The 27752-nt window shown below is 44.8% G+C and overlaps 1 protein-coding gene across 1 annotated transcript in view; it reads right to left on the bottom strand.

Moving 5' to 3' along the window:
* Positions 23643 to 27752, bottom strand: part of CCDC25 (coiled-coil domain containing 25) — a 33950-nt gene continuing 29840 nt past the window's right edge. The window contains exon 9 of the mRNA XM_013965862.2: positions 23643 to 26886. Coding sequence (XP_013821316.1) covers positions 26857 to 26886 — 30 coding nt within the window. The 3' untranslated portion in view covers positions 23643 to 26856. The remainder of the gene's footprint in view (positions 26887 to 27752) is intronic.

Raw genomic sequence — 27752 nt, 5'->3', positions numbered from 1 at the left:
TTCCCACCAATCGACTCCCAAACACAAAGTGTTTTTCTCGCTGCAGCTCTCCCTCCTCCGGGCCCCGCCAGGGCTCAAGAGTCCAGCTGGCATCCACATGAAAGCTCTTCCTGTCCAGAACCCACATGGAACCCAAGGCTGCCCACACCCACAGGCTTGGACCCTGGGCCCCGCACGCAGGGCCATGGAAACTTGGCTGTAACACGCCAGGGAACAGACAGCCCCGAGCCACCCAAAGAGGAGCCTCCCGGGGGCACTTGGTCCATGGTGCACCTGGGCCTGGCAGAGGATGCTGAGCACGTGGACACAGTGCTGGGCCAGCACTTTCCGCCTGTTGGTGCAGGTGGAGGGAACACAGGAGCCCTGCTGTTGCCAAGGGCTTGGCAGAAAGAGGGAAAGCCAAGAAGTCAGGGTGGCTCAAGGGTATCAGAGGAGATGTGTGGCCACGCCAGGAATCTGGGTCTGATCCTCGGAATGGCGGCTAAAGGAACAGGCTGGAGCTTTCTTGAGAGAATATCTGGTCTCTCGACCTGGGTGTGGTACCAACGGGCAGGGCCAGGCCTCTTCCTGAGATGCAGGTACAGCCTGGGGACACTGAGCCCCCAGTAGAAGGCCAAGGGGCTGCGATTCACTCAAGGCCGAGCTTCAGCAGCAGACTCCTCTCTTCTAAAGAATCTCCTAGTAGATCTGGAAGGGTTCATTCTTACACTGGGCTTCCCAGGTGTCACAAATAGTAAAGAATCCATCTGGCAATGCAGGAGACGCAAGAGATGAGGATTCGATCCCTGGGTTGGGAAGGTCCCCTGGAGGAGGAAATGGCAAACCAGTCCAGTATTCTTCCCTGGAGAATCAAAGGACAGAGGAGCTTGGTGCACTACAGTCCATGGGGTTGTGAAGAGTCAGACACCACTGTGTGTGCACACATGTACACACGCACGTTCTTACAGCAAAATCTGGGAGAATATACACCACCATGTCAAAGACGTGATTATGGAGGGGAACTTTAAGTTTTTGCTGTTGTTTTTTGTTTGGTTTTAGTCCACCTGTGCTTTCTTTCTTTCTTTTTTCTTTTTTTCTTTTTTACAACAAGCAAGGGTTACTCTTGTAAAACATTTAAAGAAAAAAATTTTTGTTAAATGACACACTACCCATAAGGTGTTTAGCAAAATGAGGGGCTGGCCCCTCCTCACAGATAAATAAATGCTAGATGTTACTAGCTTAACATGAGAAGGAGATGAGAGGAAGCAGCTGAGGAAAAGAAAAAGGATAAAGAGGAATATGCAGAATGAGGAAAGAATCAAAGGAAAAAGAGGACTGAATGAAGGAAGGGAGCAAGGGGAGGCGAGTGGCCGTGCTCCTCTGCACTAGGGGTCTCCCAGGCAAGAATACTGGAGCAGCTTGCCATTTCCTCCTCCAGGGGATCTTCCCGACCCCGGGATCGAACCTGCATCTCTTGCATCTTCAGCATTGGCAGGCGGATTCTTTACCACTCACACCACCTGCGAAGCTCCAAAATGTGCGGACATGAACAGTTCCCATTCCCCTTGCAGATTCCTGGGGCCCCGTGCTGGGTTCTCAAAGAATAAGGCATTAGGGGAGCAGAAGAAATATTAGCCAGGGGCCCCTTCACTTTCTGGGTCAACTCTAAAGAGCTTGGGCTGAGCTGTCCTAGGGGGAAAGCTTCCTGAACTGGCTGTGGTTATAGCTGTAGAGATTGTTCATCAATGCCTTTCAACAGCCCCTGTGTGGGGTTTGTTTCTCATCTCTGGTTTCTGGGTCTCTCTCTCTTTCTCTCCCACACTCTCTCTCTCTCTCTCTCTCTCTCTCTCTCTCTCTCTCTCTCTCTCTCTCTCTCTCTCTCACACACACACACACACACACACACACACACAAAAGACACTGGGCCAATTCCCTTCGGAAGCTCCATTCCTGCTTTGAAATGAATGTTTTTGTCTCCCTACTGAGGGAAGACATGCTGGATATGGGTTTGGGTATCTTTGCTGCCAGCACCCTACAGGCTAAGCAAGCCATCTTTGGTGACATCATGTATTCTGAGTGGATGTTTGCTGCAAAAGCTGCAAAATAATCTGAACTTTCAGCCCCAGACTGCTCCCCAGAGGGCGGTATCCTCTGAACTGGGCCAAAATGGAACCCACACCACTGCTCCTTAAGGGAGCAATTAGTGACGGTGCCAGGGGGGCTGCCTCCCTCCTGCGTCCCAATTACACATTCCACCCCTCCTTCCCCTCCGCCACTGCCATGAAAATCCTCATGGTCTGAGTCCCTCGGGGTATCAGAGGTAGAGAAAATGAGTGCTGAGGTGGGTTGAGGAGGGAAGGAAGGTGGGTCTAAGGAGCCTGGGACTGAACGAGGATGACTGCAACTGCCTCCTTCTGGGGCTGCTGCCCTTTATCACAAGCACTTGGCTGCTGGGAGGCCATGACAGGACCTTGGCAGGCCCAGGAAGGAGCAGCTGAGTTTAGTGCTGGTGGCAATAGAGAGAAGGGGAAAGAAAGCATGGAAGTGTGAGAGGTCTTGAGAGGACGAAGCAGCGGAACTGGGGGACTGAATGGATCTTGCAGGAGAAGAGGAGGCTTGGATGCTGAGAGGTGTTGTAACTATTTTAGCACCAAGGAGGAGGAGAAATATTCTAGCTGAGAATCTATGAGGAAAGAGCCAGTTCATTTCATAGACCCTGGAGAAGCTCAGAACTTGAAGAAGGAGGGTAAGGTGAGGTATGGGGGGAAAAGAGGGACATAAGTAGGAAACATACCTACATTCAGAACATGAGCAGCCAGATTCCTACTCCTTAGGCATGAGACAGGATTTATTCTTAGGAGAAAGAGAACAGAAGCAGTTATGAACTTGGGGACTCCAGGCACCAAATTGTAGGGGTGAGATTCAGGGATAAAAAGGAAGTATCAACTGACAGTCTGATGGGAATCTTTTCTCCAGGTAGAACAGTGGTAAAGAATTTGCCTGCCAATGCAGGAGACGTAAGTGACGTGGGTTCGACCCCTGGGTTGGGAAGATCTCCTGCAGTAGGAAATGGCAACCCACTCCAGTATTTTTGCCTGGAAAATTCCAAGCACAGAGGAATCTGGTGGGCTAGAGTCCATGGGGTCACAGAGAGTTGAACATGACGGAGCATACACACACACACACACACACACACACACACACACACACATGAAAACAGGATTCTTTAGAGAAACTGAATAGTCCTCAAGAAAAGAGCCTCCAGATACTAATATTCAGAGGGAGCAGTCTTCCACAGAAATGGCAAGTCTCAAGCCAGTCACTTTAAAGTGATAAGCAACACAGAGTTTCCAATCAACTTTAGTAGTTTTTCATTGTTAAATATGAACAACCAATCTCTTATGTTCATAGAAACATGAGAGACCATAAAACAAGAACAAGGTGCTATGAGAAAGGAATGATTATTTAACAGGAATGAGCTCTTGGAAATAAACAGATAAAATAAAACGTTCAATTAAAGGGTTAGAAGATAATATTGAGGACATTCCCCAGAAAATAGAACATAGGAATAAGAAATCAGAGAGAAAAGATAAGAAAATCAGGGGATCAACCTAAGAGGTTCAAAGACTAACAGAAATTCCAGAAAGAGAGAGAGAAAATGAAAAAGAAGAAATTATCAAATAAATAATATAGAAAATGTTCCAAGAATTAAGGAGTATATTCACAGGATTAAAAGAACCTGCCAAGGGACAAGAACAAAAAATTCTGAAGGACCTAAACCTAGGTCTTTGATCCAAAAATTCCAGAATGCCAAGCATAAATCCAAGAATTGTAAAGCTTCTAGAGACAGAATAAAGTAAAAAATTACACACAAAGGAATAAGAATGACATTCGATTTCTCCTGATCAAATGTATTGATATCTTAAAATTATGACATAAAATTATTTTCAGTCTGTGTTTCTGCACCCAGTTAATCAATCAGCCAAGTGTAAAAGCAGAAATTTTTTCTAAACATGCAAAGACTCAGAAAATTCAGTTCCATTCACATTGTCTTGGGAAACTATGGGACAATAGGTATCAGCAAAACAAAAAGGTAAACTCAGACAGAATCAGTCACAAGTTCCCAGAAATGAAGTTGCAACTCAGAGGAGTAGTGAAGAGACATCTAAAAGGATACTTGAACAGCACACCTAGGGAGTGACCTGTCCAGACTGCAGAAGGACGAAGGGCTCTGAAAAGGAGCTCTCTAGAAAATACCTAGATTCAATAACATAAACAATATTGTTGGTTATATGATGAAGCACTTAGAAGTATGGAAGGACTTGCTAGGTGGCCCAGTGGTTAAGACTCTATGCTCCCAGTGCCGGGGGCCCAGGTCCAATCCCTAGTCAGGGAACTAGACCCCACGTGCTGCAACTGAGACCCAGCATAGTCAAATAAAAAAAGAAGGAAGTACAGAAAATTATGCTAGTAAAAGAAGAGCAATTATTAACTCCAGGAAAAAATAAAACCTATATTGGAAAAAGAATGCAATTGCTGTGTGCCACTTGACTTTGTCATAACAAGATTTATAAAGTCTTAATGATGTAAACCCTGATTATTGCCATAAAATAAAAAATAGTGATTCATCTATATGGAGGGAATGGGGAGACAACAGGTAGGTGGTGGGAAGAAAGCTCATATTCATATATTATCATAACAGAAAAATCAATAAATACACTATGTCTAAAACTGAAAGAAAGCAGTATAAACATGTAATCTTCATATTATAGAAACAAATGCCCAAAGAAAAGACTAAAGGTGGTTATGTGGGTAATGGGTAAGGGGACAATTTTTTGAATGTGGTGAGAAGTAAACTCTCACTATTTTTCATTTACAGACTTTAAAAACACACACAGATATTCCTTTTATACATTGCTTTAGCTTTAAAAAGTTAAATGTAAACAAAAAAGCCAAAAAATAAATGTAAGTTCCCATCTCATTTCCCTCTCTTAGAGTGTGAGGAGCTCCCTAGCAGAGTGGCCCTTGCATGTCACAGTCAGGAAAAGGGAGAAAGGCAAGTTACTAAATCTATAGTCCACAGTTGTCTTCCGGGCAGGACACACAGAGGCGACCTTGGTCAAGCACCCAGTATAGACGACCTCCTCAAGAAATGTCAGTTTTTCCTTTCCTCCCCTACTTGAATATGCACTTCCCATATATATGGGTGGTTTGTTTGTTTGTTTGTTTGTTTTTCAATTAAATGAACACAGTTCAGAGAAAAGCAGAAGATCAGGCAGGAACAGACTCCAAAAACCAAAGTGAGATGATTTAGTGACCATTTGGAGGAGTATGTGGTTTCTTTCTCTTTTTAAAAAGAGGAAACCAGAATCGAAAGAGACACATGTACCCCAATGTTCATCGCAGCACTGTTTATAATAGCCAGGACATGGAAACAACCTAGATGTCCATCAGGAGACGAATGGATAAGAAAGCTGTGGTACATATACACAATGGAGTATTACCCAGCTGTTAAAAAGAATTCATTTGAATCAGTTCTGATGAGATGGATGAAACTGGAGCCGATTATACAGAGTGAAGTAAGCCAGAAAGAAAACACCAATACAGTATACTAACACACATATATGGAATTTAGAAAGATGGCAATGACGACCCTGTATGCAAGACAGCAAAAAAGACACAGATGTGTATAACGGACTTTTGGACTCAGAAGGAGAGGGAGAGGGTGGGATCATTTGGGAGAATGGCATTCTAACATGTATACTATCATGTAAGAATCGAATCGCCAATCTATGTCTGACGCAGGATACAGCATGCTTGGGGCTGGTGCATGGGGATGACCCAGAGAGATGTTATGGGGAGGGAGGTGGGAGGGGGGTTCATGTTTGGGAACGCACGTAAGAATTAAAGATTTTAAAATTTAAAAAAAAAAAAAGGTAGCACTGCAGAGTGTCTGAGAAAGGTTAGTGCTGGATGAATTAAAATATTTATTTGAGGGACTTCCCTGGTCAAGTGGTTAAGACTCTGTACCTCCAATGCAGGGGACATGGGTTCAATTCCTGGTTGGGGAACTAAGATCCCACATGCCTGTGTGCCCAAATAAATAAATATTTATGTGAGAAAAAAAAAATTATGTATTTATTTGGCTGTGCCAGGTCTTAGTAATAGTCGCGAAGCTTGGGATCTTTGATCTTCATTGCGGCATGTGAGATTCTCAGTTTTGCCATGTGAAGTCTTAGCTGTGGCACATGGCTTGTCTTTGCTGTTGTTTAGTTGCTAAATCATGTCCAACCATGTCGCTTTTGCGACCTCATGGACTGCAGCATGCCAGGCTCCTCTGTCCAATTTCCAAGTCAAGAATACTGGAGTGGGCTGCCATTTCCCTTCCAGGGGATCTTCCTGATCCAAGCACATGAGATCTTTATTTTTTTTTTTTTTAGGTTTTGGTGTGTGGGATCTTTAATTGTGGCATGCGAAGTGCTAGCTGCTGCGTATGGAATCTACTTCCCTGACTAAGGATTGAACCTGGGCCCCTGACTCCATTAAGAGCGTGGAGTCAGTCACTGGACCACCAGTGTAGCCTCAAGTGCATGGTTTCTAACCTGTGTGATCATCAGAGTCACTGAGAAGATTTCACAAAAGGTTTCTGGGCCCGACTCAAGACCTAGAGTCCCTGGGGCCCAGGGAGGAGTAAGTGACCAGGCCAGGAAGAAGCGTGACTGGTCGAGGGCCCAGCCTCCCACAGTACTGTGGCCTCCACACACCCCCTTGGGCCAGCCAGGTTTTCTCTTCAATGTACTCCATTCGGTCCAGGAAGCTCCAACCATGTACCTCACAGGACAGATTGAGATCCAGGGCTCGGGCAGCGGGTGCTTCAAGACCCATGAAGTCCAGCTCAGACTCACCTGCCCACCCTAGGATTCCCGCAGACCCAGAGGAGCAGTGGAGCTCTCTGTGTCACGTGGGCAGCTGCCTGGCTTCCCAAAATGCCCTCCAAAATGTGCCCAGAGACATGGGATGTTGGCACAGGACTGGAGCCAGACAACCCAGCTGGCATTTGGGTGGCCAACCTAGTGTTGATGCCTGGTTCCAGCCAACTCGGACTCAACACTTCATCACTTGGACAAGATCCCATCCCCAACCTCTCCTTCCTTCCCTCCCTCCAGACCTCTCTGCCTGCCGGCAGTTGATGGACTGGTCCAGGCAGTCCACCCTAGGACACAGATATCAAGATCCCTGGGTAAGCAAGTTCAGTGGTATGTGGCTGCAGAAAATCAAAGAGAGGCTTCTCTTAGGCTTGAATAATCCCATCATACTCATTTTCCCTATATTCTTATGGCTTGGCACCAAGAAAAATTCCATTTAGGAGAAGGGTTTGAAAATAAAAACAATCTTGCCTTACATTTGCATATCATTTTCTACATACAGGCTCTTTTGTATATATTTTCTCAGACGTTTGAGCCTCACAAGCACTCTTTATTTATTGGGTTGTGCTGTGCTGTGCTAAGTCACTTCTGTCCTGTCCGACTCTGAGACCCCCATGGACTGTAGCCCACCAGTCTCCTCTGTCCATGGGGATTCTCCAGGCAAGAATATTGGAGTTGGGTACCCATTCCATATAGCTTTAACTGTACGGACTTTTGTCAGCCAAGTGATGTCTCTGCTTTTTAATATACTGTCTAAGTTTGTCATAGCTTTCCTTCCAAGGAGCAAGCGTCATTTAATTTCATGGCTGCAGTCACTGTCCACAGTCATTTGGAGCCCAAGAAAATAAATTCTGTCACTGCTTCCACTTTTTCCCCTTCTGTTTGCCATGAAGCAAGTTCTTTTTATCCTAAGGTATTTCCCACTAAGAGTGTACAGTCAAATTACTGTGTTTTAGGTAGTTTAAAGTAATTACTTTCAGTGTGGTTAAACCTCCAACTCAAAATGCAGTTGTATATTATGCTTGTTAATTTCTTTTTCTTTTTCTTTTTCTTTTTTTTTTGCATCTTAGGGATAATTAGAGGGAGAAATGGAAATGACAACCCACTCCTGTATGCTTGCCTGGAGAATTCTGTGGACAAAGGAGCCTGGTGGGCTAAAGTTCACAGAGTCGCAAAGAGCTGGACACAACTGAGCGATTAATACCCTTCTAGAAGGAAAAAAGAGATTTCAGTTGGTAATAATTTTTGGCAGAAACAACAGGATGGGTGGAAGATAGAAGAGAGAGTTTCCAAAAGTTAGTCCTTTTCATAGAAAAGGATTGAAAAAGCCACAAAAACCATACAATGTCTTTGGAGAGGAACTAGCCAATATCTACCAATATATATTTACAAATCTAAGAAATAACTTTATTTATCTATTTATCTTTGGCTGTTCTGTGTCCTTGATGCTGGACAGGCTCTTCTCTAGCTGGGGCGAGCAGGGGCTGCTCTCCAGTTGCACTGAGAGGGCTCCTCAGTGTGGAGGCTTCTCTTGTTGCCGAGTACAGGCTCTAGGTGCTTGGGATTCAGTAGCTGCGGCACCTGGGCTCAGTGGTTGCGGTTCTTGGGCTCCAGGGCACAGGCTTAATAATTGTGGTGCGTAGGCTTAGTTGCTCCGAGGCCTGTGGGATCTTAATTCCCTGACCAGGGATCGAATCTGTCTCCTACACTGGCAGGCAGAATCCTAATAAGTTAAGCTACGAGGGAAGCCCTCCCAATATATATTGGATATTTCACCATTATGTAACATTTATCACTTACTGTAGACCTAGTAAGTCTGTATGTAAAAAGATTTATTAAGCTAGCTATACATGCTCCGTCTGAGCATGAGCCATCTCAAAAGGTGAGAATGGCCCCAAAACACAGGGTGGCTAGTTTTTATGGGCTGGGTAATTTCATAGGCCAACAAGTGGGAGGATTACTCCAACCACCTTGGAGAAGGGACGAGGATCTCCAGGAACAGGGCCACCACCCACTTTTTGGCCTTCTATTGTCAGTCTTGGAACCGTCATAGCAGCTGTGGGTGTGCCACTTAGCATATGCTAATACACTGCAATGAGTATATAATGAGGCTCAAGGTCTCCTGGAAATTGAATCTTCCAGCACCTTGGGCCTCAGTGGTTCTCATCAGTTTATGTCATATCCTCAGGACTACATCATTCTTTTAGAAGTTGTATGCTGCCTAGCTCTCCCCTGTTTTAATCCCAGCACTAGTCAGGACCTGTCCTTTCCTGGATCTCTCCAGCAATGCCAAAGGTGTTACCCTTTCCTCTGGAAGAAGAGAGAGTTCTGCCCCTCCCCAAAGAGGCCTATTTTCAACCTCTCCAGTCAAGTCCTTGCAGGTCCTTTCTAAGCTGTGGTTGGGAATCTTGTATTGTTCTCCAAGTGTAGGGCCTGGTAGGCCTGGAAGGCAGTTCAATCATGTATGGAGGTGTGTACCAGGGAGGAGTGGGGGATGAGCGTAGGCCTTCTGTCTGTGCCTACAACTGGTAGATCTCAGTTTGAGGCAGTCTGAAGCTGATACCATTTGCCAGGAGGGCCTCTTTAGGAAGAACATAACCTTACAAATGCAAAAATTGACACAGACCTTGGAAGGGGCTCTGTGCAAGTGAGCTGACCCTACACAACATTGGTTTCATGGTGAGCCTTTCTCTGCTAAGACACATGCCACATCCTCCCCTCACTGTGGGGTGGGGTGGGGTGAGGATGGGTTGCAGAAAGAGTAAGTATAAGCCTAGGACCCTGATTGTAGTCCAGTCTCTGCCCTGAATAATCCGATCAGGGCATATCTCTGTTCTGGCTGATCTCTAAGGTGCTTTCCAGATTTATTCCTTCATCACTTCAGGAACATGGCCATTGAAAAAATCAACCAAGCCCTTGTTCTCTTTTTTGGAAACTCTAGTCCATCTCACATTAAATAAATGTATTTAATTAAACATGCTGGTGGCAGTGGCTTAATTGCTAAGTCATGTCTGACTCTTGTGACTCCATGGACTGTAGCCCACCAGGCTCCTCTGTCCATGGGATTTCCCAGGCAAGAATATTGGAGTGAGTTGCTGTTTCATACTCCCAGGGATCTTGCTGACCCAGGAATCCAACATGGGTCTCCTGCATTGCAGGCGAATTCTTTAGCGCGTGAGCCACCAGAGAAGCCCATTTAATTGAACATAAACCCATTAAATATATATTTGGCTGTGTAAAATTTGAAGTTGTTTTTACAAAGTGAAGTGTTTTCTTCACTTTGGGAAATGTCATTCATTAAGCACATATGTACTGCGAGGCCATGAAGAGTCAGGCACTGTTCTAGATATTAGGATACAGAGTTAACAAAAACCCCTGACTGTATGGCAACTAGGTGGAATGGAGCCCAACAAGCAGATACAAAAATGAGATATTGTGGCACATGGTGGTAAGTGCTATGGAGAAAAATAAAGCAAGAGATTTAAAAGAAAAAAAGGAAAAAATTTTAAAAAGAAAGCAAAGATGGGGATGGGTGCATACCAAGTCACTTCAGTTGTGTCTCTCTTTGTGACCTTCTGGACTGTAGCCCACCAGGCTCTTCTGTCCATGGGATTTTCCAGGCAAGAATACTGGAGTGGGCAGTCATTTCCTACTCTAGAAGATCTTCCCAACCCAGGGATCAAATCCGTGTCTCTTGAGTCTTCTGCAATGGCAAGCAGATTCTTTACCACTAGCAGCATCTGGGAAGCCCCCAAAGATGGGGCTGGGGCTGGTTCATTGCATATAAAGGCCCCGGGGTGTGGCAGTCAGTTTTGACCTTCGGTAATGACGGATGAAAGACAACTGGATCAGTGGTGGCCTCTGACGATAAAAGTCAGCAAGACTGGGGGTCTTGCCAGCACACGCAGGACTCTGAAGCTCAAATCTCCATTCAGGCATGATTCAGATGCTGTTTGGCTTTGATTAACTCAAATAGTTTGCAGCTGGGTGTGATTTCTCAGTCATCAACGTGCATTGCTAACTTAGGAGTTTGAAACGAAATCTTTATATGCTATATCTAAGCACAAGGATGGCAACTAGTATTACATTTGTAGACATCAGTTAAACATGTATTCATGTGCTGGTTTCTATCTGAATTTGGAAGCCCATCCATGCTTTTTATTTTTTTATTTTTTTTAATGTGGACCATTTTTTTCCCCCTAAAGTCTTTATTGAATTTGTTATAACATTGCTTCTGTTTTCTGTTTTGGTATTTTGGCCGCTAGGCATGTGCAATCTTAGCTCCCAAATCAGAGATTGAACCCTGCCCCTGCACTGGAAGGCGAAGTCTTAACCACTGGACCGCCAGGCAAGTCCCACCCATCTCTGCTTTTAAAGGTCTCATACATTTTTGTCTGCTCTGGAAAACTTGGAGGAATTGTGCTGAATGAGTGACCTTCCCTGATAATGACCTCCCATTGAGGCAGGTGCTCTGTGGACATGAAATTGAATGAAGACCCAGACAGGCCCTGGGTGCAGAGCCCTCGTTGTTTTTGCTCACATCTACCCTGGGCTTCCACGTCTCTAGAAGGAAGATCCTATTCGTGGACTATCCCATAGGGGAGTTTAAGGCTTTAGCAACATCACTCCTGGTCCTCACATAGACCTCCCAACTTTTGATGCCTTCATCGATATTATCCAGAGCACTCCTTGAAAAACAACCCACCAGTTCCACTGTCACAGCTGCAACTCACCTCTGGGTCCCACCCCACTCCTAAAAGCCTGACTCCCAGAGCTGCTGTCAACAAGCGTGACCTTCCGGCTGTGCCTCCGAGAATGAATTTTCGTTCACTCTCAAACCCTTCCTCTCCTTCGCCCTCCTTCTTAGGCAAAGCGGCTCTCCCCTATCCCCTGGGGGCTTCTTCCACTCCCGTCCCGCTCTATGGCCGTGTAGGGAACTCGGCCTCCACCCATACGGCAGCCTCCAAGCCCATCACCGTCCTCTGCTCCTTCTCTGAAGTTCACGCCATCTATTTCTGTCCTTTACTCTTTACCTCCAGAGGCTCTGGCACCTAACATGGGCCATGTGCCCTGACCTAGTCCACAACACTCACCTGCCTGGGGAGGCCTCACCTGAGCCTGCTCCTACCCTCCTGATGTCACTCCCTGGGGTGAACCTGGCAGCAAGAAGCACCCCTTCCACGGACCATATCATCACCCTACTCAGTGCGTCCATCTGCCTGGCCCCTCGGTGGCTTCCCTTTCCTACCATAACCACAACCCATTCACCTCTCCTCAGACCCCCAGTCATACCACCTGTCCCATCTCCCCCCCACCCCCGACACAGCCACACCATCTTCATGCCATCTGATTTCCTTTCCCTGGGGGCTGGAGCCTTTTGGATAGTGTCAGCCTTTTGGATGGTGTCAGCCTTTTGGAAGGAGTCCTTGCCAACGGCCTTCAGTTCAGTTGAGTTCAGTAGCTCAGTCGTGTCCAACTCTTTGGGACCCCATGAATCGCAGCACGCCAGGCCTCCCTGTCCATCACCAACTCCCGGAGTTCACTCAGACTCACGTCCATTGAGTCCGTGATGCCATCCAGCCATCTCATCCTCTGTCGTCCCCTTCTCCTCCTGCCCCCAATCCCTCCCAGCATCAAAGTCTTTTCCAATGAGTCAACTCTTTGCATGAGGTGGCCAAAGTACTGGAAACTCATCTCAATTTGCCCCTCAGCCCCAAACTGTCCTGTCTTCTTTCTCTCCTCTCCTGGCCTTTGATTGGTGAAGAAAGCTATCATTCCATGCTAAATGGACCAGCTACAAAATCATTTTAACTCTGCCACTTCCTTTCCACAATCTGATCCCTTCCCCGCAAAAACATGCTTTTCATTACCCTGGGACTATCTCAACCTTGGCCTTTCAACCTCAAATTCTTAATACTTCTCCTACTGCCAATTTCTTAAAATTACTTCACTTACCACTTTATGGAGGCCAGTCTTTAAGGGCTTTGTCTTCTTTCCTTCTTTGCAGTAAACATGCCTTTCTTATCTCTGGGGATTAGCTGCCTCTGAGTCTCTCCAAGTCTAACTTCCTGGTCCAAGTCAAAGGTGCTCCAGGTACTGAAAACGTGTGAATGGAGGTCTCCTGGTGCTGTTTGTGGACTTCAAGAAATCATGGAAAGCAACAGATCAGAAAACATAATTCTGGTTTTTCAAAGCTGAAGGTAATTTCCTACAAGTATAGGCTTGGTGACCTTGCCATCAATCTCAACAGTTCAGTTCAGTTCAGTCACTCAATCGTGTGCAACTCTTTGCAACTCCATGGACTGCAGCACGCCAGGCCTCCTTGTCCATCACCAATTCCCAGAGTTTACTCAAACTCATGTCCATTGAGTTGGTGATGCCATCCAACCATCTCATCCTCTGTCATCCCCTTCTCCTCCTGCCTTCAATCTTTCCCAGCATCAGGGTCTTTTCAAATGAGTCAGTTCTTCGCATCAGGTGGCCAAAGTATTGGAGTTTCAGCTTCACTATCAGTCCTTCCAATGAATATTCAGGACTGATTTCCTTTAGGATGGACTGGTTGGATCTCCTTGCAGTTCAAGGGACTCTCAAAGAGTCTTCTCCAACACCACAGTTCAAAAGCATCAATTCTTCAGTGTTCAGCTTTCTTCATAGTCCAACTCTCACATCCATACATGACTACTGGAAAAACCATAGCCTTGACTAGACGGAACTTTGTTGGCAAAGTAATGTCTCTGCTTTTGAATATGCTGTCTAGGTTGGTCATAACTTTCCTTCCAAGTCTTTTAATTTATGGCTGTAATGATTTTGGAGCCCCCCACCCCCAAAAAAGTCTGTCACTGTTTCCACTGTTTCCCCATCTATTTGCCATGAAGAGATGGGACCAGATGCCATGGTCTTAAGTTTTCTGAATGTTGAGTTTTAAGCCAACTTTTCACTCTCCTCTTTCACTTTCATCAAGAGGCTTTTTAGTTCTTCTTCACTTTCTGCCATAAAGGTGGTGTCACCTGCATATCTGAGGTTATTGATATTTCTCCTGGCAATCTTGATTCCAGCTTGTGCTTCCTCCAGCCCAGCGTTTCTCACGATGTACTCTGCATATAAGTTAAATAAGCAGGGAGACAATATACAGCCTTGATGCACTCCTTTCCTTATTTGGAACCAGTCTGTTGTTTCCTGTCCAGTTCTAACTGTTGCTTTGTGACCTGTGCATAAGAGATTTCTCAATCTCATACAAAAACATAAAAATCAAGACTGTTTTATGCTGTTTAGAAAGCAGGAGAGCAATTACTTGGAACCAATACACATTTTTATGAGGTTGCTGAACCAGCAGATCAGGAAAATGCCATAAATATAGTTTATCTGGATTTCAAGCAAGGTTTTGTTTTTTTAAAAACTAAGATCAAAGATATAGTTGATTTACAATGTTTTTAGTTTCAGGTGTACAGCAAAGTCATTCAGCCATATATATATATTCTTTTCCAGAATATCACTTCCTGTGCTTCATAGTAGGTTCTTACTATTTATTTTATATATAGCAGCAAGGCATTTTTTGATAATCATCTGAGCAAGTAGAAAAATAAAGTCTGAATTAAAGTAAAACTAGGAGAATTCATTACTGGGTGAGTATACTCAAAAAGTATTAAATAATGGATTCATCTTAGTCAGAAAGTATGTTTCCAGAAGTTTGCTGAAGGTACTACCCTGAGACGTACCCATTCAATACTGCCCCAGATTTTTTGGATGATAATATAGAAGGAATACTTACAAATATGTAGATAATATCTATAAAGGCGATTATGTTAGAGGAAATAATTAAAGCCAGAATTAACTGGCCTGTAACAAGATATCTTTAATAGGGAAAATTAAACACGTAATATTGAGTGAAAGAAGCAAGTCATAGAGAAAAATCACAATAAGATTCCATCTATATATAGTTGAAAATATGTGGAACTTACCAGTGTATTGTTTTGGGGAATACATGTAGGAGATAAAAACCATGAAGAAAAGCAATGGAATGATCATCAGAGAAGCCAGGAAAGTTGGAAGGGAAGAGGGGACGTGATCAGTGAAAGGAACAAAGGGTCTGTAGGGGATACTTTGTAATGTCTCACCTTGGAAGATGGAGTGTTGATTCAGCCCTGTCTGACTCTTTGCGACCCAATGGACTGTAGCCCACCAGCCTCCTCTGTTCATTGGATTCTCCAGGCTAGAATACTGGAGTGGGTTGCCATGCCCTCCTCCAGGGGATCTTCCCGACCCAGGGGTCAAACCCACGTCTGTTATGTCTCTTGCATTGGCAAGTGGGTTCTTTACCACTAGTGCCAACTGGGAAGACCTTGGTGATGAAACACAGTATTTATATTATCTTTGCAAATGAATGCATTCTTTTGAGTGTTTGTTACATTTTACAGTAAAAAAATTTTTGAAAGGAATAAATCTACAGTCCTCTGATCTAAAAAACTACCCCAAAGTTCTAATAGTCTAATCAATGTGATGTATGGAAGAGTTAGGGGGCTTAGTTGATAACGGAAGTCAAAGACTCAGGTGATCAAGAGCCACTGACTGGGGTCCTGACCAAGGACCGTGCACAGTCGAGGAGCTGCTCTTTCCCTGGGAGGAAGGGAATTTGACCCAGGAGATGTGAAGATTCATTGTCTGTCCTCAGATGCCTGCTTTTCCTGCTAATACGAGTTTAGGAGGAGTCACGGGTGTAGTTGACTGCTGTCTCCAAACCTTTCAAGCTGTTACAGGAATTCAAGAAGAGGAATTCAACTTGCCCAGGTAGGCTCCAGAAGACAAAATGATGTAGAAGCCACTGTGAGGCTCCATCAAGTAACTTCCATCTCTGGATGTATTCATGCAGAGCCTGGGGGAGTTCGGTTAACAGGTAGTTGGAAAGGACACAGAAGAGTGCGATTGGTTTAAATGACCTTTCAGGTCCCTTGCAACTGCCGCAGGCTCTGACTCTATGCAGTTTCATGATTCTGTGAGACTTATGCTTTATGTCTAGGAAGGTAAGTGAGAGGCTGAATCTAAAACAAAAGAGATTTGTTTTCAGATATAAGCCTTATGTTTTGACAAACACTTCCTTTTTATTTTTTTTTATTCCATGACTTTTTAAACTTTTTGTTTTGGGGTATAGCCGATTAACAATGCTGTGATAGTTCCAGGTGGACAGCACAGGGATTCAGCCATATATATGCAAGTATCCATTCTAACCCAAACTCCCCTCCCATCCAGGCTGCCACATAACACAGAGTTCCCTGTGCTATACAGTAGGTCCTGGTTGACAGACACTTTCTTTTAAAATCAATAAATGGTATTGGTACCTTGCACTTCTCAGATTTCAACCGCCTAGGGCTTTGAGACCCTATCCCCACCAACAGAAACATCACTTTTCCAGATGTGCTTCAAGATTCTTGGTGCTGGAGAGATTCCTGGGGTCCTGTGTCAACCTCCCATCCAGCTGCAAGAACACAAGATGGGCTCAGAGCGACCCCCGGAATCACAACTGATGGACGGAAGCTGGGACTTGTGCTATTCTCTCCTGCCACCTGCTGGCCCTTCCCTTTACCTCCTGCTTTTCCAGATTGTTGGAGGTATCCATGTGACACCCAGAAATCCTTCCAGGGAAGGACCCTTCCTATAAGGGGAAAAGCTTGGATGACTTCCAGTGCCTCTTACTAAATCTAGGAAAAGCATAAATTCACAAATGATGAGGGCTGGAAGAGACCTTAGAACTCTTCTAACCCAAAGCCTTCAAACTCATAGCCCATGGGTGATGGACGGGCCTGATCGGATCCAGCGTGGTGAATAATTTTGAGCTCTCATATACGCATCTGGAAATTTGACTGAAAATGAGATTTGTGACGTCACTTGCTATTGGATATTCGTGAAGTCTCAAAACTGAGAGCAGTAAGTAGTTGAGTACATCCACCTTCTAGTTGCAAGACGCTCCAATAGCCAGATTTCAATGGTGCTTATCCCCTTCCTCTTGGCTACCATAGAGGAAGACCAAGAGATAAGAAAGCCTCCTAAAATCTGTCTTCTAGCCTTGGCCCCACCCCTAGAGGAGCTGGCTGCTGGTGGCAAGGGGAGCATGGAGAATTTGGAAGAGGCAGAGGGGAGAATCAGATGTGAACCAGAAGGTGGGCTGAAGTTTGGAATCCTATTTGTAATTAAAGTTTGGATTTAAATGAGACTGGAATTAAAAAAAATTTTTTTATTGAAGTAGAGTTGAATTACAATGTTAATTACTGCTGTGCAGCAAAGAGTCAGTTATATATATCTATACATTCTTTTTCATATTATGGTTTAATCACAGGATATCGAATATAGTTCCCTGTGCTATGTGGTAGAACCTTGTTGTATATCCATTCTATGTAAGACCGGAGTTTTTAATATATAAAAGGAAATTGCCATTTAGGGATGGAACTGTTCTTATCCTGGGAAGTGGGTCAGAAATCACAGAATCTGGCCTATTCATCCGAAGTATCGACCAACAGTAGGGAAATCAAACCATTGTTGGAAATGATGAAGATAAAAAGCCCTGGGACTTCCTTGGTGGGTAGGGTAAGCGGTTAAGACTCCGCCTGCCAATGTAGGGGGGTGTGGGTTCATTTCCTGGTTGGAAAGCTAAGATCCAACATGGTTCATGGCCCAAAAACCAAATCATAAAACAGAAGCACTATTGTAACAAATTCAATAGACTTTAAAAAATGGGCCACATCAAAAAAACACCAAAATCTTGCAGGGGTGGGGGGAGGGAGGGAAAGCCCTTTCTTTTCCCCTATACTGCCAAGTTCAACCTTCAATGAATCGGTTACTCATTGGCTTATCCTATGGAACTCAATTTCCCCGTGAGAACTCTCAGGTGGGGCTGAGCAGCAGCCCTCCCCTGCCCCCGCATTTAGAAGGGCTACCCACATGCGCTGTACACACACTTGCCCACCCCACCCCAGGGGCCCTCAGTCCCTTCACTTGCCTGTCCCCCACAGTGCTAGGATTTAGAGTCCTTCCTTTGCCCCTATTCCTTTTCCCCTGGGTACCATAAGGCCCAGAGGGGGACATGTCACACAGAAACGGAACTGAGTTATATCCTAAAACCCACACTCCTGAAGGTAAGACCTAGGATGAAAAGGGTGAACGGCTTCCCCCCGCTTCACCCACACTAGATCTTCCCCGCCATCCTTTCTGCAGCCCTAAGCAGAGGCACTGGGGCGACGGGTGGCTAAGGTATTAAGATGAGGGCAGAGAACCAGAGCGGGGGCTGGGGCGCTGACATCACAAGACGCCTGAAGTCAGTCCTGTTCCCTCCTCCTCCCCACCCCCAAGCATAAACCGTGATGAAGAAGCTGTCTTCATTTCCTTTGTTTGTGCTCCACTAAGGTCAGATTTTAATTAGAACACGGGAGTTCACTGAGAGGAACCCATCCTGTACCTCCTTGTCCTGGCAGAGGTTGTTTCATGGGGGAGGACACCGGGACACTGCCCACCCTCTTGTTCCTCTCCATTTCTGAGCTCCTGACCATTCCCTCGGCCCCAGCCAGGGGTGACTCTGGGAAGGGGTTGGGCATTTTCTTTTGGATTAAATGCCCCAGGAGGCAAAAGCATAGAGAAGCACCCCTGCCCCGACACACCCCTACACACATACACACCAAACACACACACCATCTTTCGCTGAGCCCCTGCTGCATCCAGTCCAAGAAGCAGGCAAATTGAGCTAAGTCCGGGTTCAGACATTTGCCTTTAATAAAAAAAAACAACCAAACTGGTACTACTGGTTGCCTTCAAGAAGGGGAACTGGGAACATTTATCACTCTATACCCTTTTTCTCTTTTAAATAGACTTTAGTTTTTAGAGCAGTTTCAGGTTCACTGCAAAATTGAGAAGATACAGAGATTTCCCATGTATCTCTTGCCCCCACACATACACAAAGCCTCCCCTACTATCAACACCCTCCCACACCAGAGGGTACATTTGCTACAGGACTTGTTATTATCACCCACAGTGTACAGTTTACAGTTGTGTTCACTCTGGGGTTCACTAGGGGCTGGACATTCTGAGTTTGGACAAATGTATAAAGAGGTGTATCCACCATTAGAGTACTATCCCAAAGAGTTTCACTGCCCTAAAACACCTGTGCCGTTCTTTTCCTTTCAAATTCTGAATTTCTACTCATATCAAAGAAAACTTTTAAAATATTCTTCCCAATTCAGAATCCTGGGAGATCCATGGAATTCACAGCTGCTTGGAGGAAGGAGAGGGCATGCTGAAGCGAGGGAGGGTCTGTAGGTTTCCTTTACCCTCTGTTGTTCAGTTGCTCAGTCATGTCTAACTCTTTGCAACACCGTGGACTGTAGCATGCCAGACTTCCCTGTCCTTCACCATCTCCTGGAGTTTGCTCAAACTCATGTCCATTGAGTTTGTGATGCCCTCCAACCATCTCACCTTCTATTGCCCCCTTCTCCTCCTGCCCTCAATTTTGCCCACCATCAGGGTCTTTTCCAATGAGTTGGCTCTTTGCAACAGGTGGCCAAACTACTGGAGCTTCAGCATCAGTCCTTCCAATGAATATTCAGAGTTGATTTCCTTTAGGAGTGACTGGTTTGATCTCCGTGTAGTGCAAGGGTCTCTCAAGAGTCTTCTCCAGCACCACAATTTGAAAGCATCAGTTCTTCAGTTCTCAGCCTTGTTTATGTCCTGCATTTGTACACATTTGTACATGACTACTGGAAAAACCATAGTTTTGACTATACAGACTTTCGTTGGCAGAGTGATGTCATAACTTTTCCTCTAAGGAGTCTTTTAATTTCATGGCTGGAATCACCATCTGTAGTGATTTTCAGTTCAGTTCAGTTGCTCAGTCATGTCCGACTCTTTGCGACCCCATGAATCGCAGCATGCCAGGCCTGCCTGTCCATCACCAACTCCTGGAGTTCACTCAGACTCACGTCCATCGAGTCGGCGATGCCATCTAGCCATGTCATCCTCTGTCGTCCCCTTCTCCTCCTGCCCTCAATCCCTCCCAGCATCAGAGTCTTTTCCAATGAGTCAACTCTTCGCATGAGGTGCCCAAAGTACTGGAGTTTCAGCTTTAGCATCATTCCTTCCAAAGAAATCCCAGGGCTGATCTCCTTCAGAATGGACTGGTTGGATCTCCTTGCAGTCCAAGGGACTCTCAAGAGTCTTCTCCAACACCACAATTCAAAAGCATCAATTCTTCAGCGCTCAGCCTTCTTGTTTCCACTGTTACCCATCTATTTGCCATGAAGTGATGGGACCAGATGCCATGATCTTAATTTTCTGAATGTTGAGTTTTAAGCCAACTTTTTCACTCTCCTCTTTCACTTTCATCAAGACTCTTTAGTTCTTCTTCGCTTTCTGCCATAAAGGGTGGTGTCATCTGCATATCTGAGGCTATTGATATTTCTCCTGGCAATCTTGATCCCAGCTTGTGCTTCCTCCAGCCCAGCATTTCTCATGATGTACTCTGCACATAAGCTAAATAAGCAGGGTGACAATATACAGCCTTGACACACTCCTTTTCTTATTTGGAACCAGTCTGTTGTTCCATGTTCAGTTCTAACTGTTGCTTCCTGACCTGCATACAGATTTCTCAAGAGACAAGTCAGGTGGTCTGGTATTCCCCCCTCTTTCAGAATTTTCCACAGTTTATTGTGATCCACACAGTCAAAGGCTTTGGCATAGTCAATAAAGCAGAAATAGATGTTTTTCTGGAACTCTCTTGCTTTTTTGCTGATCCAACAGATGTTGGCAATTTGATCTCTGATTCCTCTGCCTTTTCTAAATCAAGCTTGAACATCTGGAATTTCACAGTTCACATATGCTGAAGCCTGGCTTGGAGAATTTTGAGCATTACTTTACTAGCATGTGAGATGAGTGCAATTGTGCAGTAGTTTGAGCATTCTTTGGCATTGCCTTTCTTTGGAATTGGAATGAAAACTGACCTTTTCCAGTCCTGTGGCCACTGCTAAGTTTTCCAAATTTGCTGGCATATTGAGTGCAGCACTTTCACAGCATCGTCTTTCAGGATTTGAAATAGATCAAGTGGAATTCCATCACCTCCACTAGCTTTGGTCATAGTGAAGCTTCCTAAGGCCCACTTGACTTCACATTCCAGCATGTCTGGCTCCAGGTGAATGATCACACCATGGTGATTATCTGGGTCATGAAGATCTTTTTTGTACAGTTCTTCTGTATATTCTTGCCACCTCTTCTTAATATTTTCTGCTTCCGTTAGGTCCATACCATTTCTGTCCTTTATTGTGCCCATTTACGTATGAAATGTTCCCTTGGTATCTCTAGTCTTTCCCATTCTATTGTTGAAATAAGTTATGTAAACCTTATTGGGTGCTGAGTATGTTAACCAAAGAACAAAAATTTCAGAGTTCTGAAGGGATGTATTGAATAATATAATGAAGCAATGGACTTCATAACTGAAGACAATTCTGGTAAGGCTGAGCTGGATAAAAGACCACTGCCTCCAATAATATTTTCCCTTTATATTTCTCAGTCTGTAATTTTAACCTGTTGACCGTGCATTTTGACTAAGAGCTAAAACGGTTCAAGATCAACAGACTAGCCCTCAACACCTGGAAAATCCTGTTCTCATAAGCATATCCCAGAAATCATAAGCAAATGTTGACCTTCTTTTTACAAGGCAAATCGCTGAGGCAGAAACCAAAATACCATCAAGTATGCAGACATCTAAGGCTTCATCTAGGCAGGATGTAAAATGTCAGGCCATTAATCTTATATTTTTAATGCAGTGGTTACAAAGGATGGGGTTGATGTGGGATTGAAAAACAATACTGAGTTTAGAGAATTCCCCCCCCAACCCCTTTTTTTTTAAGCCTTAAATACTGACACCCACTCACCAGGGTTGGGAACTAGCAAAAGCTACATGGGATTCCAGGGTGAGCGTTCATTTCCCAGCCTCCATTCCTTGGCTGTCAACAAAGGCAGAAAAAGCCCAGTCAGGGCCCACTGGCGCTTGCCAACACAGAGACCTGTTTCTTATTTCATCCAGCAGAGTGCAGAGCTGTAGATACCATCACTAAGGTGGAGAGCTTGGCATTCCTCCAACAACTGATACCGTGAATTCAGTAAGACAAAACAAAGCAATCAGTTGTGAGACAGAAAAACAGCGGTGTGTATATTCTAATGATAAGCCATGGTTAACACACAGAGTTAGACAGGTATTAGTATTTTGTATACTCTTGAGTCCAGTAAGAATATAAATGAATCTCTACATTTTTCTATGTGAAAACTCTGGTTTCCACCTACATTCCCCAGATAGGTTGACTGACTCAAAAACTTAAACCCCAGAATTCTAGTAGCTAAGGCAGTTAAAACCAAAAGAATGCAGGTTTGCCTTGACTAGTGAGAAACAGAACCCAGTATCCTCTAATGTAGCAGTCCTTGACCTTTTTTGGCACTAGGGACTGGTTTCATGGAAGACGATTTTTCCTTGGACTGGGATGGGATGGGGTGGGGGGATAGTTTTGGGATGATTCAAACACATTACATTTATTGTGCAGTTTATTTACAGTTCATGGAATTCTCCAGGCCAGAATACTGGAATGGGTAGCCTTTCCCTTCTCCAGGGAATCTTCCCAACCCAGGGATCGAACCCTCCCACATTGCAGGCAGATTCTTTATTAGCTGAGCCACAAGGAAAGCCCCTCACTCATTTCAGTTCTACCTCAGATCACCAGGCATTAGATCCCAGGGGTTGGGGGCTGTTGAGTCCTGCCCCAAGGACACAGGTGCAAGGCTTTGCACCAAGGCCAGAGAAGTGGAGCCCAGAACCAAACTCACCTCCAAAGCTGACTAAGCCCCTCTGTAATCATTGCCAAAAGCCCCTGTGATCATCACTAACAGGATTCCCGACTTCAAATTAAGCAAAAATGCCCACCCCGGTAGTCACCCTACAGCACCTTTCACCTAATGCCAACCTTCCAGCAGGAATTTTATATTGAGGCTATAAAAATTGGTTGCTAACCCACAAAAAGCGATGGCTCTCCCTGGTCTGTCAGGAGGTCGGCCTACTGCACTCACAGAGCCCACATTACCTCTGCTCTTTGTTCTAACAAACTCACTTCTTTCTGAAATGCTGTGTGTCTGGAAATTCTTTTCCAGTCTGTGCTCAGACTTCCTCAAAGGGGGCCCCTGCTCTAATAAACATTTAAGAAGTCAAATATGCTTTTTACAGCTGGGGGAGAAGTCTGTTTCTGTGGTTCCTCCTACCCTGATACCTCCTGCCAACACACTGGGTAACGTGTGTTGTCAGTAGTGACAACACAGGATCCCAGAAGGGGTGGCTCTATGAACAGAGCACTGGCCCTGAGCTACCACATTCATCAAGGATACCATTCCAGCGAGTCTGCAGTTCACACCTCATCCAGGGGTCAGGGTCTCAGGCAGACCCCTAGGAACTCTAGAGGGGTGGGGAACTGAGTTGTAGACTTCACATTCTGTGAAGACGGCCCCGAGACTACGAGGTCTTCAGTTCTCCTCCTGAAATCCCTGGGCATTTCCCCTTTGCTCTAAGTTGTTCTTTTCTTCCTGCTAAAGAGCAAATCTGACTGTTCGAAGGGCATCATCCCATGTAGCCAGGAACCTCCTTCTTCCTACTTGCCTAAAGTAAGTACACACAGCCCATCAAAGGGACTGCGTCATGAAGGAGGAAAGTGAAAGCCCACACGCACATTTGGTTCTTCTCAAACTATAAGCTTTTATTCTATTTTACATGTCATTCATCCAGAACATGACGAGTGTATGGGTGGCACTGTTCATACTCAACATGAAACGACGTGATGCACACAAGTCACTTGCCCTGTGCTGGGCCCACGTGCACCAGCAGGAAAGGGCTCTCATGAAGCCCACCTTAAACGGTGGCCTGCTGGGGCACTGGATGTGCTGTCCTCATTTCCCAGCTCTTACACACTCCCTAGAGTTAGATGGGTTGAGATGGACATTTAGCTTGGAACTGATGTTTCTAATTTTACACTGCTGAGTACAGCTGGACTGTTTCCCAGCCTACTTCAGAATCAAGATGTTGCCCACTCACTCTACTGTGATCATTCTGAGTGTGGGATTTATTATTCACAACGCTGTCCTTCAAATCAAACAGAGAAAAGCAGGCTTCAAGACCACAGGTCAGGAAAAATTGGAACATGTTTTCCATTTCTCCATCCTGCTCAGCTTTTCCCGTAACCTGTTCCAGCCTGTAAGAGGAGAGCTTTCTGTCTCTGATGGATACAAATGTGGGAGGAACAGCTTTGGTCTTAAACAAGAGGCCAGAACCTACTTCCCTCTCTAATCTTGCTACATGTGTGGCTCTCGCCTTCCTTCCCAAGTGGGGGAAACCACTGGCACTGAACAGTTCAAAGGTTCGCCAAAATCTGGGCTTTAGCCAGTGTTCAACACAGCACAGCAACAAAAACAGATACCGAAGGGGTTCCACCACAGCTGAGCGCCTACTTTGCAAAGGTCAAAAGCTTCCCTATTTTGGTAAACTTCCTCAAGTCTGTTCTACCCCAAGCACTGTGACAAACTTCCCTTGCCCAAAAGATTGACTCCGGGTCAAAAAAGGTGGATAAGAAATAAATTCTCAAGCTACAGGAATACGACAGTTTGTTAAGTAAATAATCATGTAACCCTGACCTGCACACAGATTAGAGTGGGGAGACTGGAGGCGGAGTGGGAAAAGAGAAATGCTCACAGTGTGTGATTTGACCAAGGGCACAGCTTACAGAAATGCCGAGAGTCTGGAATTTTCCTATAAAAAGCTGAGAAACATGCCAATAGCCAGAAATGAGATGACTTCAATGCCAACAGTTTGACCTGTTGGTACTGAGCCAGTGTTCTCAGAAGAAAAGGAGGATGCTTCCTCTGGGGCCATGGGAGCTAGTCAAAAACCCCGCCCATCGCACAGAAAGAGGGGGAAGGGGGGCGATCAGCAAAGAGCAGCTGGAAAGGGTCGAGGGCCAGGGATTTGGAACCAGTGTCAGCCAAGAGTTTACCATGTGGACCCCAGGATCTCTCACACTACAGTAAAAACAGATGTATTCTTCCAAAGTTCTCCCTGTATATGCTGTGACATGGGGCAGAGAGATGAGGTTACGCAAGCAACGCCAGAGGCAGGCTCCCCACTCTAGACAGCCGCAGCACTTCGCTCACAGGAACCAGGTGGGAGGGCTAGCCGATCGAAGAAGCACAGTTGCTGATTTACACTCACTCAAGAAGGTGTCTGGGAAAGGTCATCCACTCTGGCCCCCACTGGCATCTGGGACAGACACATCTGTCAGTGAGGGAGGAAGATCACCCCTGTAGAACCTGTCAGATTAAGCCCACGTGACAGAGAAGGGTTTTACAGCCTGATCACCCTGAGAACCAGCTTGGGGAGGGAACTAACGAGCAAATTCTAAGGAGTTATAGATTACTGTCCTCCCAAATAAAACATGAGTCTGTATTGTTATATTTCCAACTCACAGAATTCCGGGCTATCATGAGACATATATACAGAGATAATCACTAATCTATGCAGTCATCTTCTCCACCCTCTCTCAAAATTTGGCCCAAGACGTTTTCCAGTTCAACCCCATACACCAACTTGGGATAAACAGAAATAAGTCTTGTTTCTATTCTACTATTACAGGTGGAATATCTGTTGGAGGAGGCGCTTTTGCTGGGTTGGAACAGAGCTGAAGACTTCTGGGTGTGGTTAAAGTGTGAACCTCTCTGCCTTCTGACCCACAGACTTTGTGTCTTTCCTTTTCATTGTTTTGTCTCTTTCCATAGCAGTTGCTTTACAGATTGTCACAGAGATCTCTCTTCTATTCAGAATCACCCTGGAAGGCAGGTGGTTCAGAGGAGCAGGACTGTTACCTATTAAGTTACTGAGTCTACAACTGAGGAATCTGAACTCCGGGATTACCACTCAAAACAAATATTATTTCAAAGTAAATAACAAACTACTCAGCTGGCAAGTGAAATGCTTAAGTCTTTCTAAACCATAATTGCCAAGTAGACTTGGGCTTTATGCTACATCCTAAGACAGAAACCAGGTAACCTACATCTTCAAAGGAATTCACAGAGCACTCCTTCCTGTTTCTTCCCTCACTGCTGAGAAATGACTCTGGAGCCGGAAGCTGTAATATACAACTTGGGGCTCAGGTAAAAACTGCCATAAGGCCCAACCCTGATTAACATCGACTATTCTTTTTCTTAAGTCTGATGGTGCCTGGGTGGAGGCTCTCAATGGGAAAAGGAAGGATGTAGCAGGTGGAAGCCTGGAGAAGCTGAGAGATGAGGGCAGATCCATTAACAGACTCGGGTGGCACTATGGGATATGACCACCGAAGCCAGTTATCTTCTGAAAATATCACTATCACTTTCAAAACCCAGATCTTTTTTTTTTTTTCCTTAATCAGGGAGTCAGGGGTGAGAGGAACATTCACTTATATTGCTCATCAATATGTTCTTCTTAACAGAACTGAGACTATTTTAAGAATATGAGGAGCTTTTCAAGGCATCTGTTTTCAGGACAGACCGCAGTAATAGAAATACTTTCCAGAGTTGGTTCGTTCTAGAGTCTATTCCAAGAACAAGGGTGGCCAACTTTCGCGAGGTTCCAAGGCATGTTCTGGCAAAAATATTTTCACTTTCCTAAAATTATATGCTGTATTAAAGTCCAACTATACTGTATACACATTTATATATACATATATATTCATCTGATCCTTTGCTGACAGCAAAAAAGGGAACACTTTTTTTTTTAACTCCGAAGTTGGTAATATTTGTAGAATATTATGAAGGCAGAATTTTAGTTGGTTGTTTTTTTATGACTCAGAACATAGATGAAATGAAAACTTCTGCACACTGCCCCAAATTCACATCTTTAAAGGGTCCTTTTCTCCATTCACATGAATTCGTCTGAATCATTGCCATCCTGTAAGAGACAAAACAGTGAAACCATAAAAGCCTTCAAAATAAGTAGCTCAATTTAAAAACTTAAAGTATTAAGTAACAAGCTTCCTTATGGCAAACTATAGAATTCAATTAAAAAATCAAATAATTAAATTCAGACATTTCTTCTCTATCTTAAATTGTTAGTTGTTTAGAAAAATGACAAGAGCAGCTGTGTTCTCTAAGGTGTCATCACTACATGGCCCGGCATGTCATCACTGGATTGCCCGGCAATGAGAGACCAATGAGTCCCACACTGTGAAGTGAGGCCCAACGACTTACTATAGGGTGCAGAAAACATGACTCCTCCTTCAACAAACAGACCACAATATGAAACAAAACAAACACTGCCTCGATGTTTTAATGCCAACAAAGCTATAAATATGCAAAAATATTTTTGATTTAAATTCCATTATTTTGAGCCTCGGGGGATCATGTATTTGTTATTTCATAAGGTGGCATCTCTCTCTCTTTTTTTTTTAATAGAAAAAAATCATCCAGAAGCTACAAGCTAGTTACCAAGTTAGCTAGCTTGCCAAGTTTTTGTTAAAAAAAAAATCCTCACATGGCAGTGGTATCTGTGTAAGGACTGATTTTATTGTGTATAGACAAGCCCTGGAGACCAAGCACAAAAGCGAACCCCGAAGCTCCTTTCTGGGCTTCCCTGGCGGCTCAGACAGGAAAGCATCTGCCTGCCATAACGCAGGAGGCCCAGGTTCGATCCCTGAGTCGGGAAGATGCCTTGGAGAAGGTAATGGCAACCCACTCCAGTATTCTCGCCTGGGGAATTCCACGGACAGAGGAGCCTGGCAGCTCCTTCAAGTCCAGAGCATCGCAGAGTTGGACACA

This window comes from Capra hircus, chromosome 8, assembly GCF_001704415.2.
Source record: "Capra hircus breed San Clemente chromosome 8, ASM170441v1, whole genome shotgun sequence".
Classification (NCBI taxonomy): domain Eukaryota; kingdom Metazoa; phylum Chordata; class Mammalia; order Artiodactyla; family Bovidae; genus Capra; species Capra hircus.
This window is presented reverse-complemented; position numbering and strand designations above follow the sequence as displayed.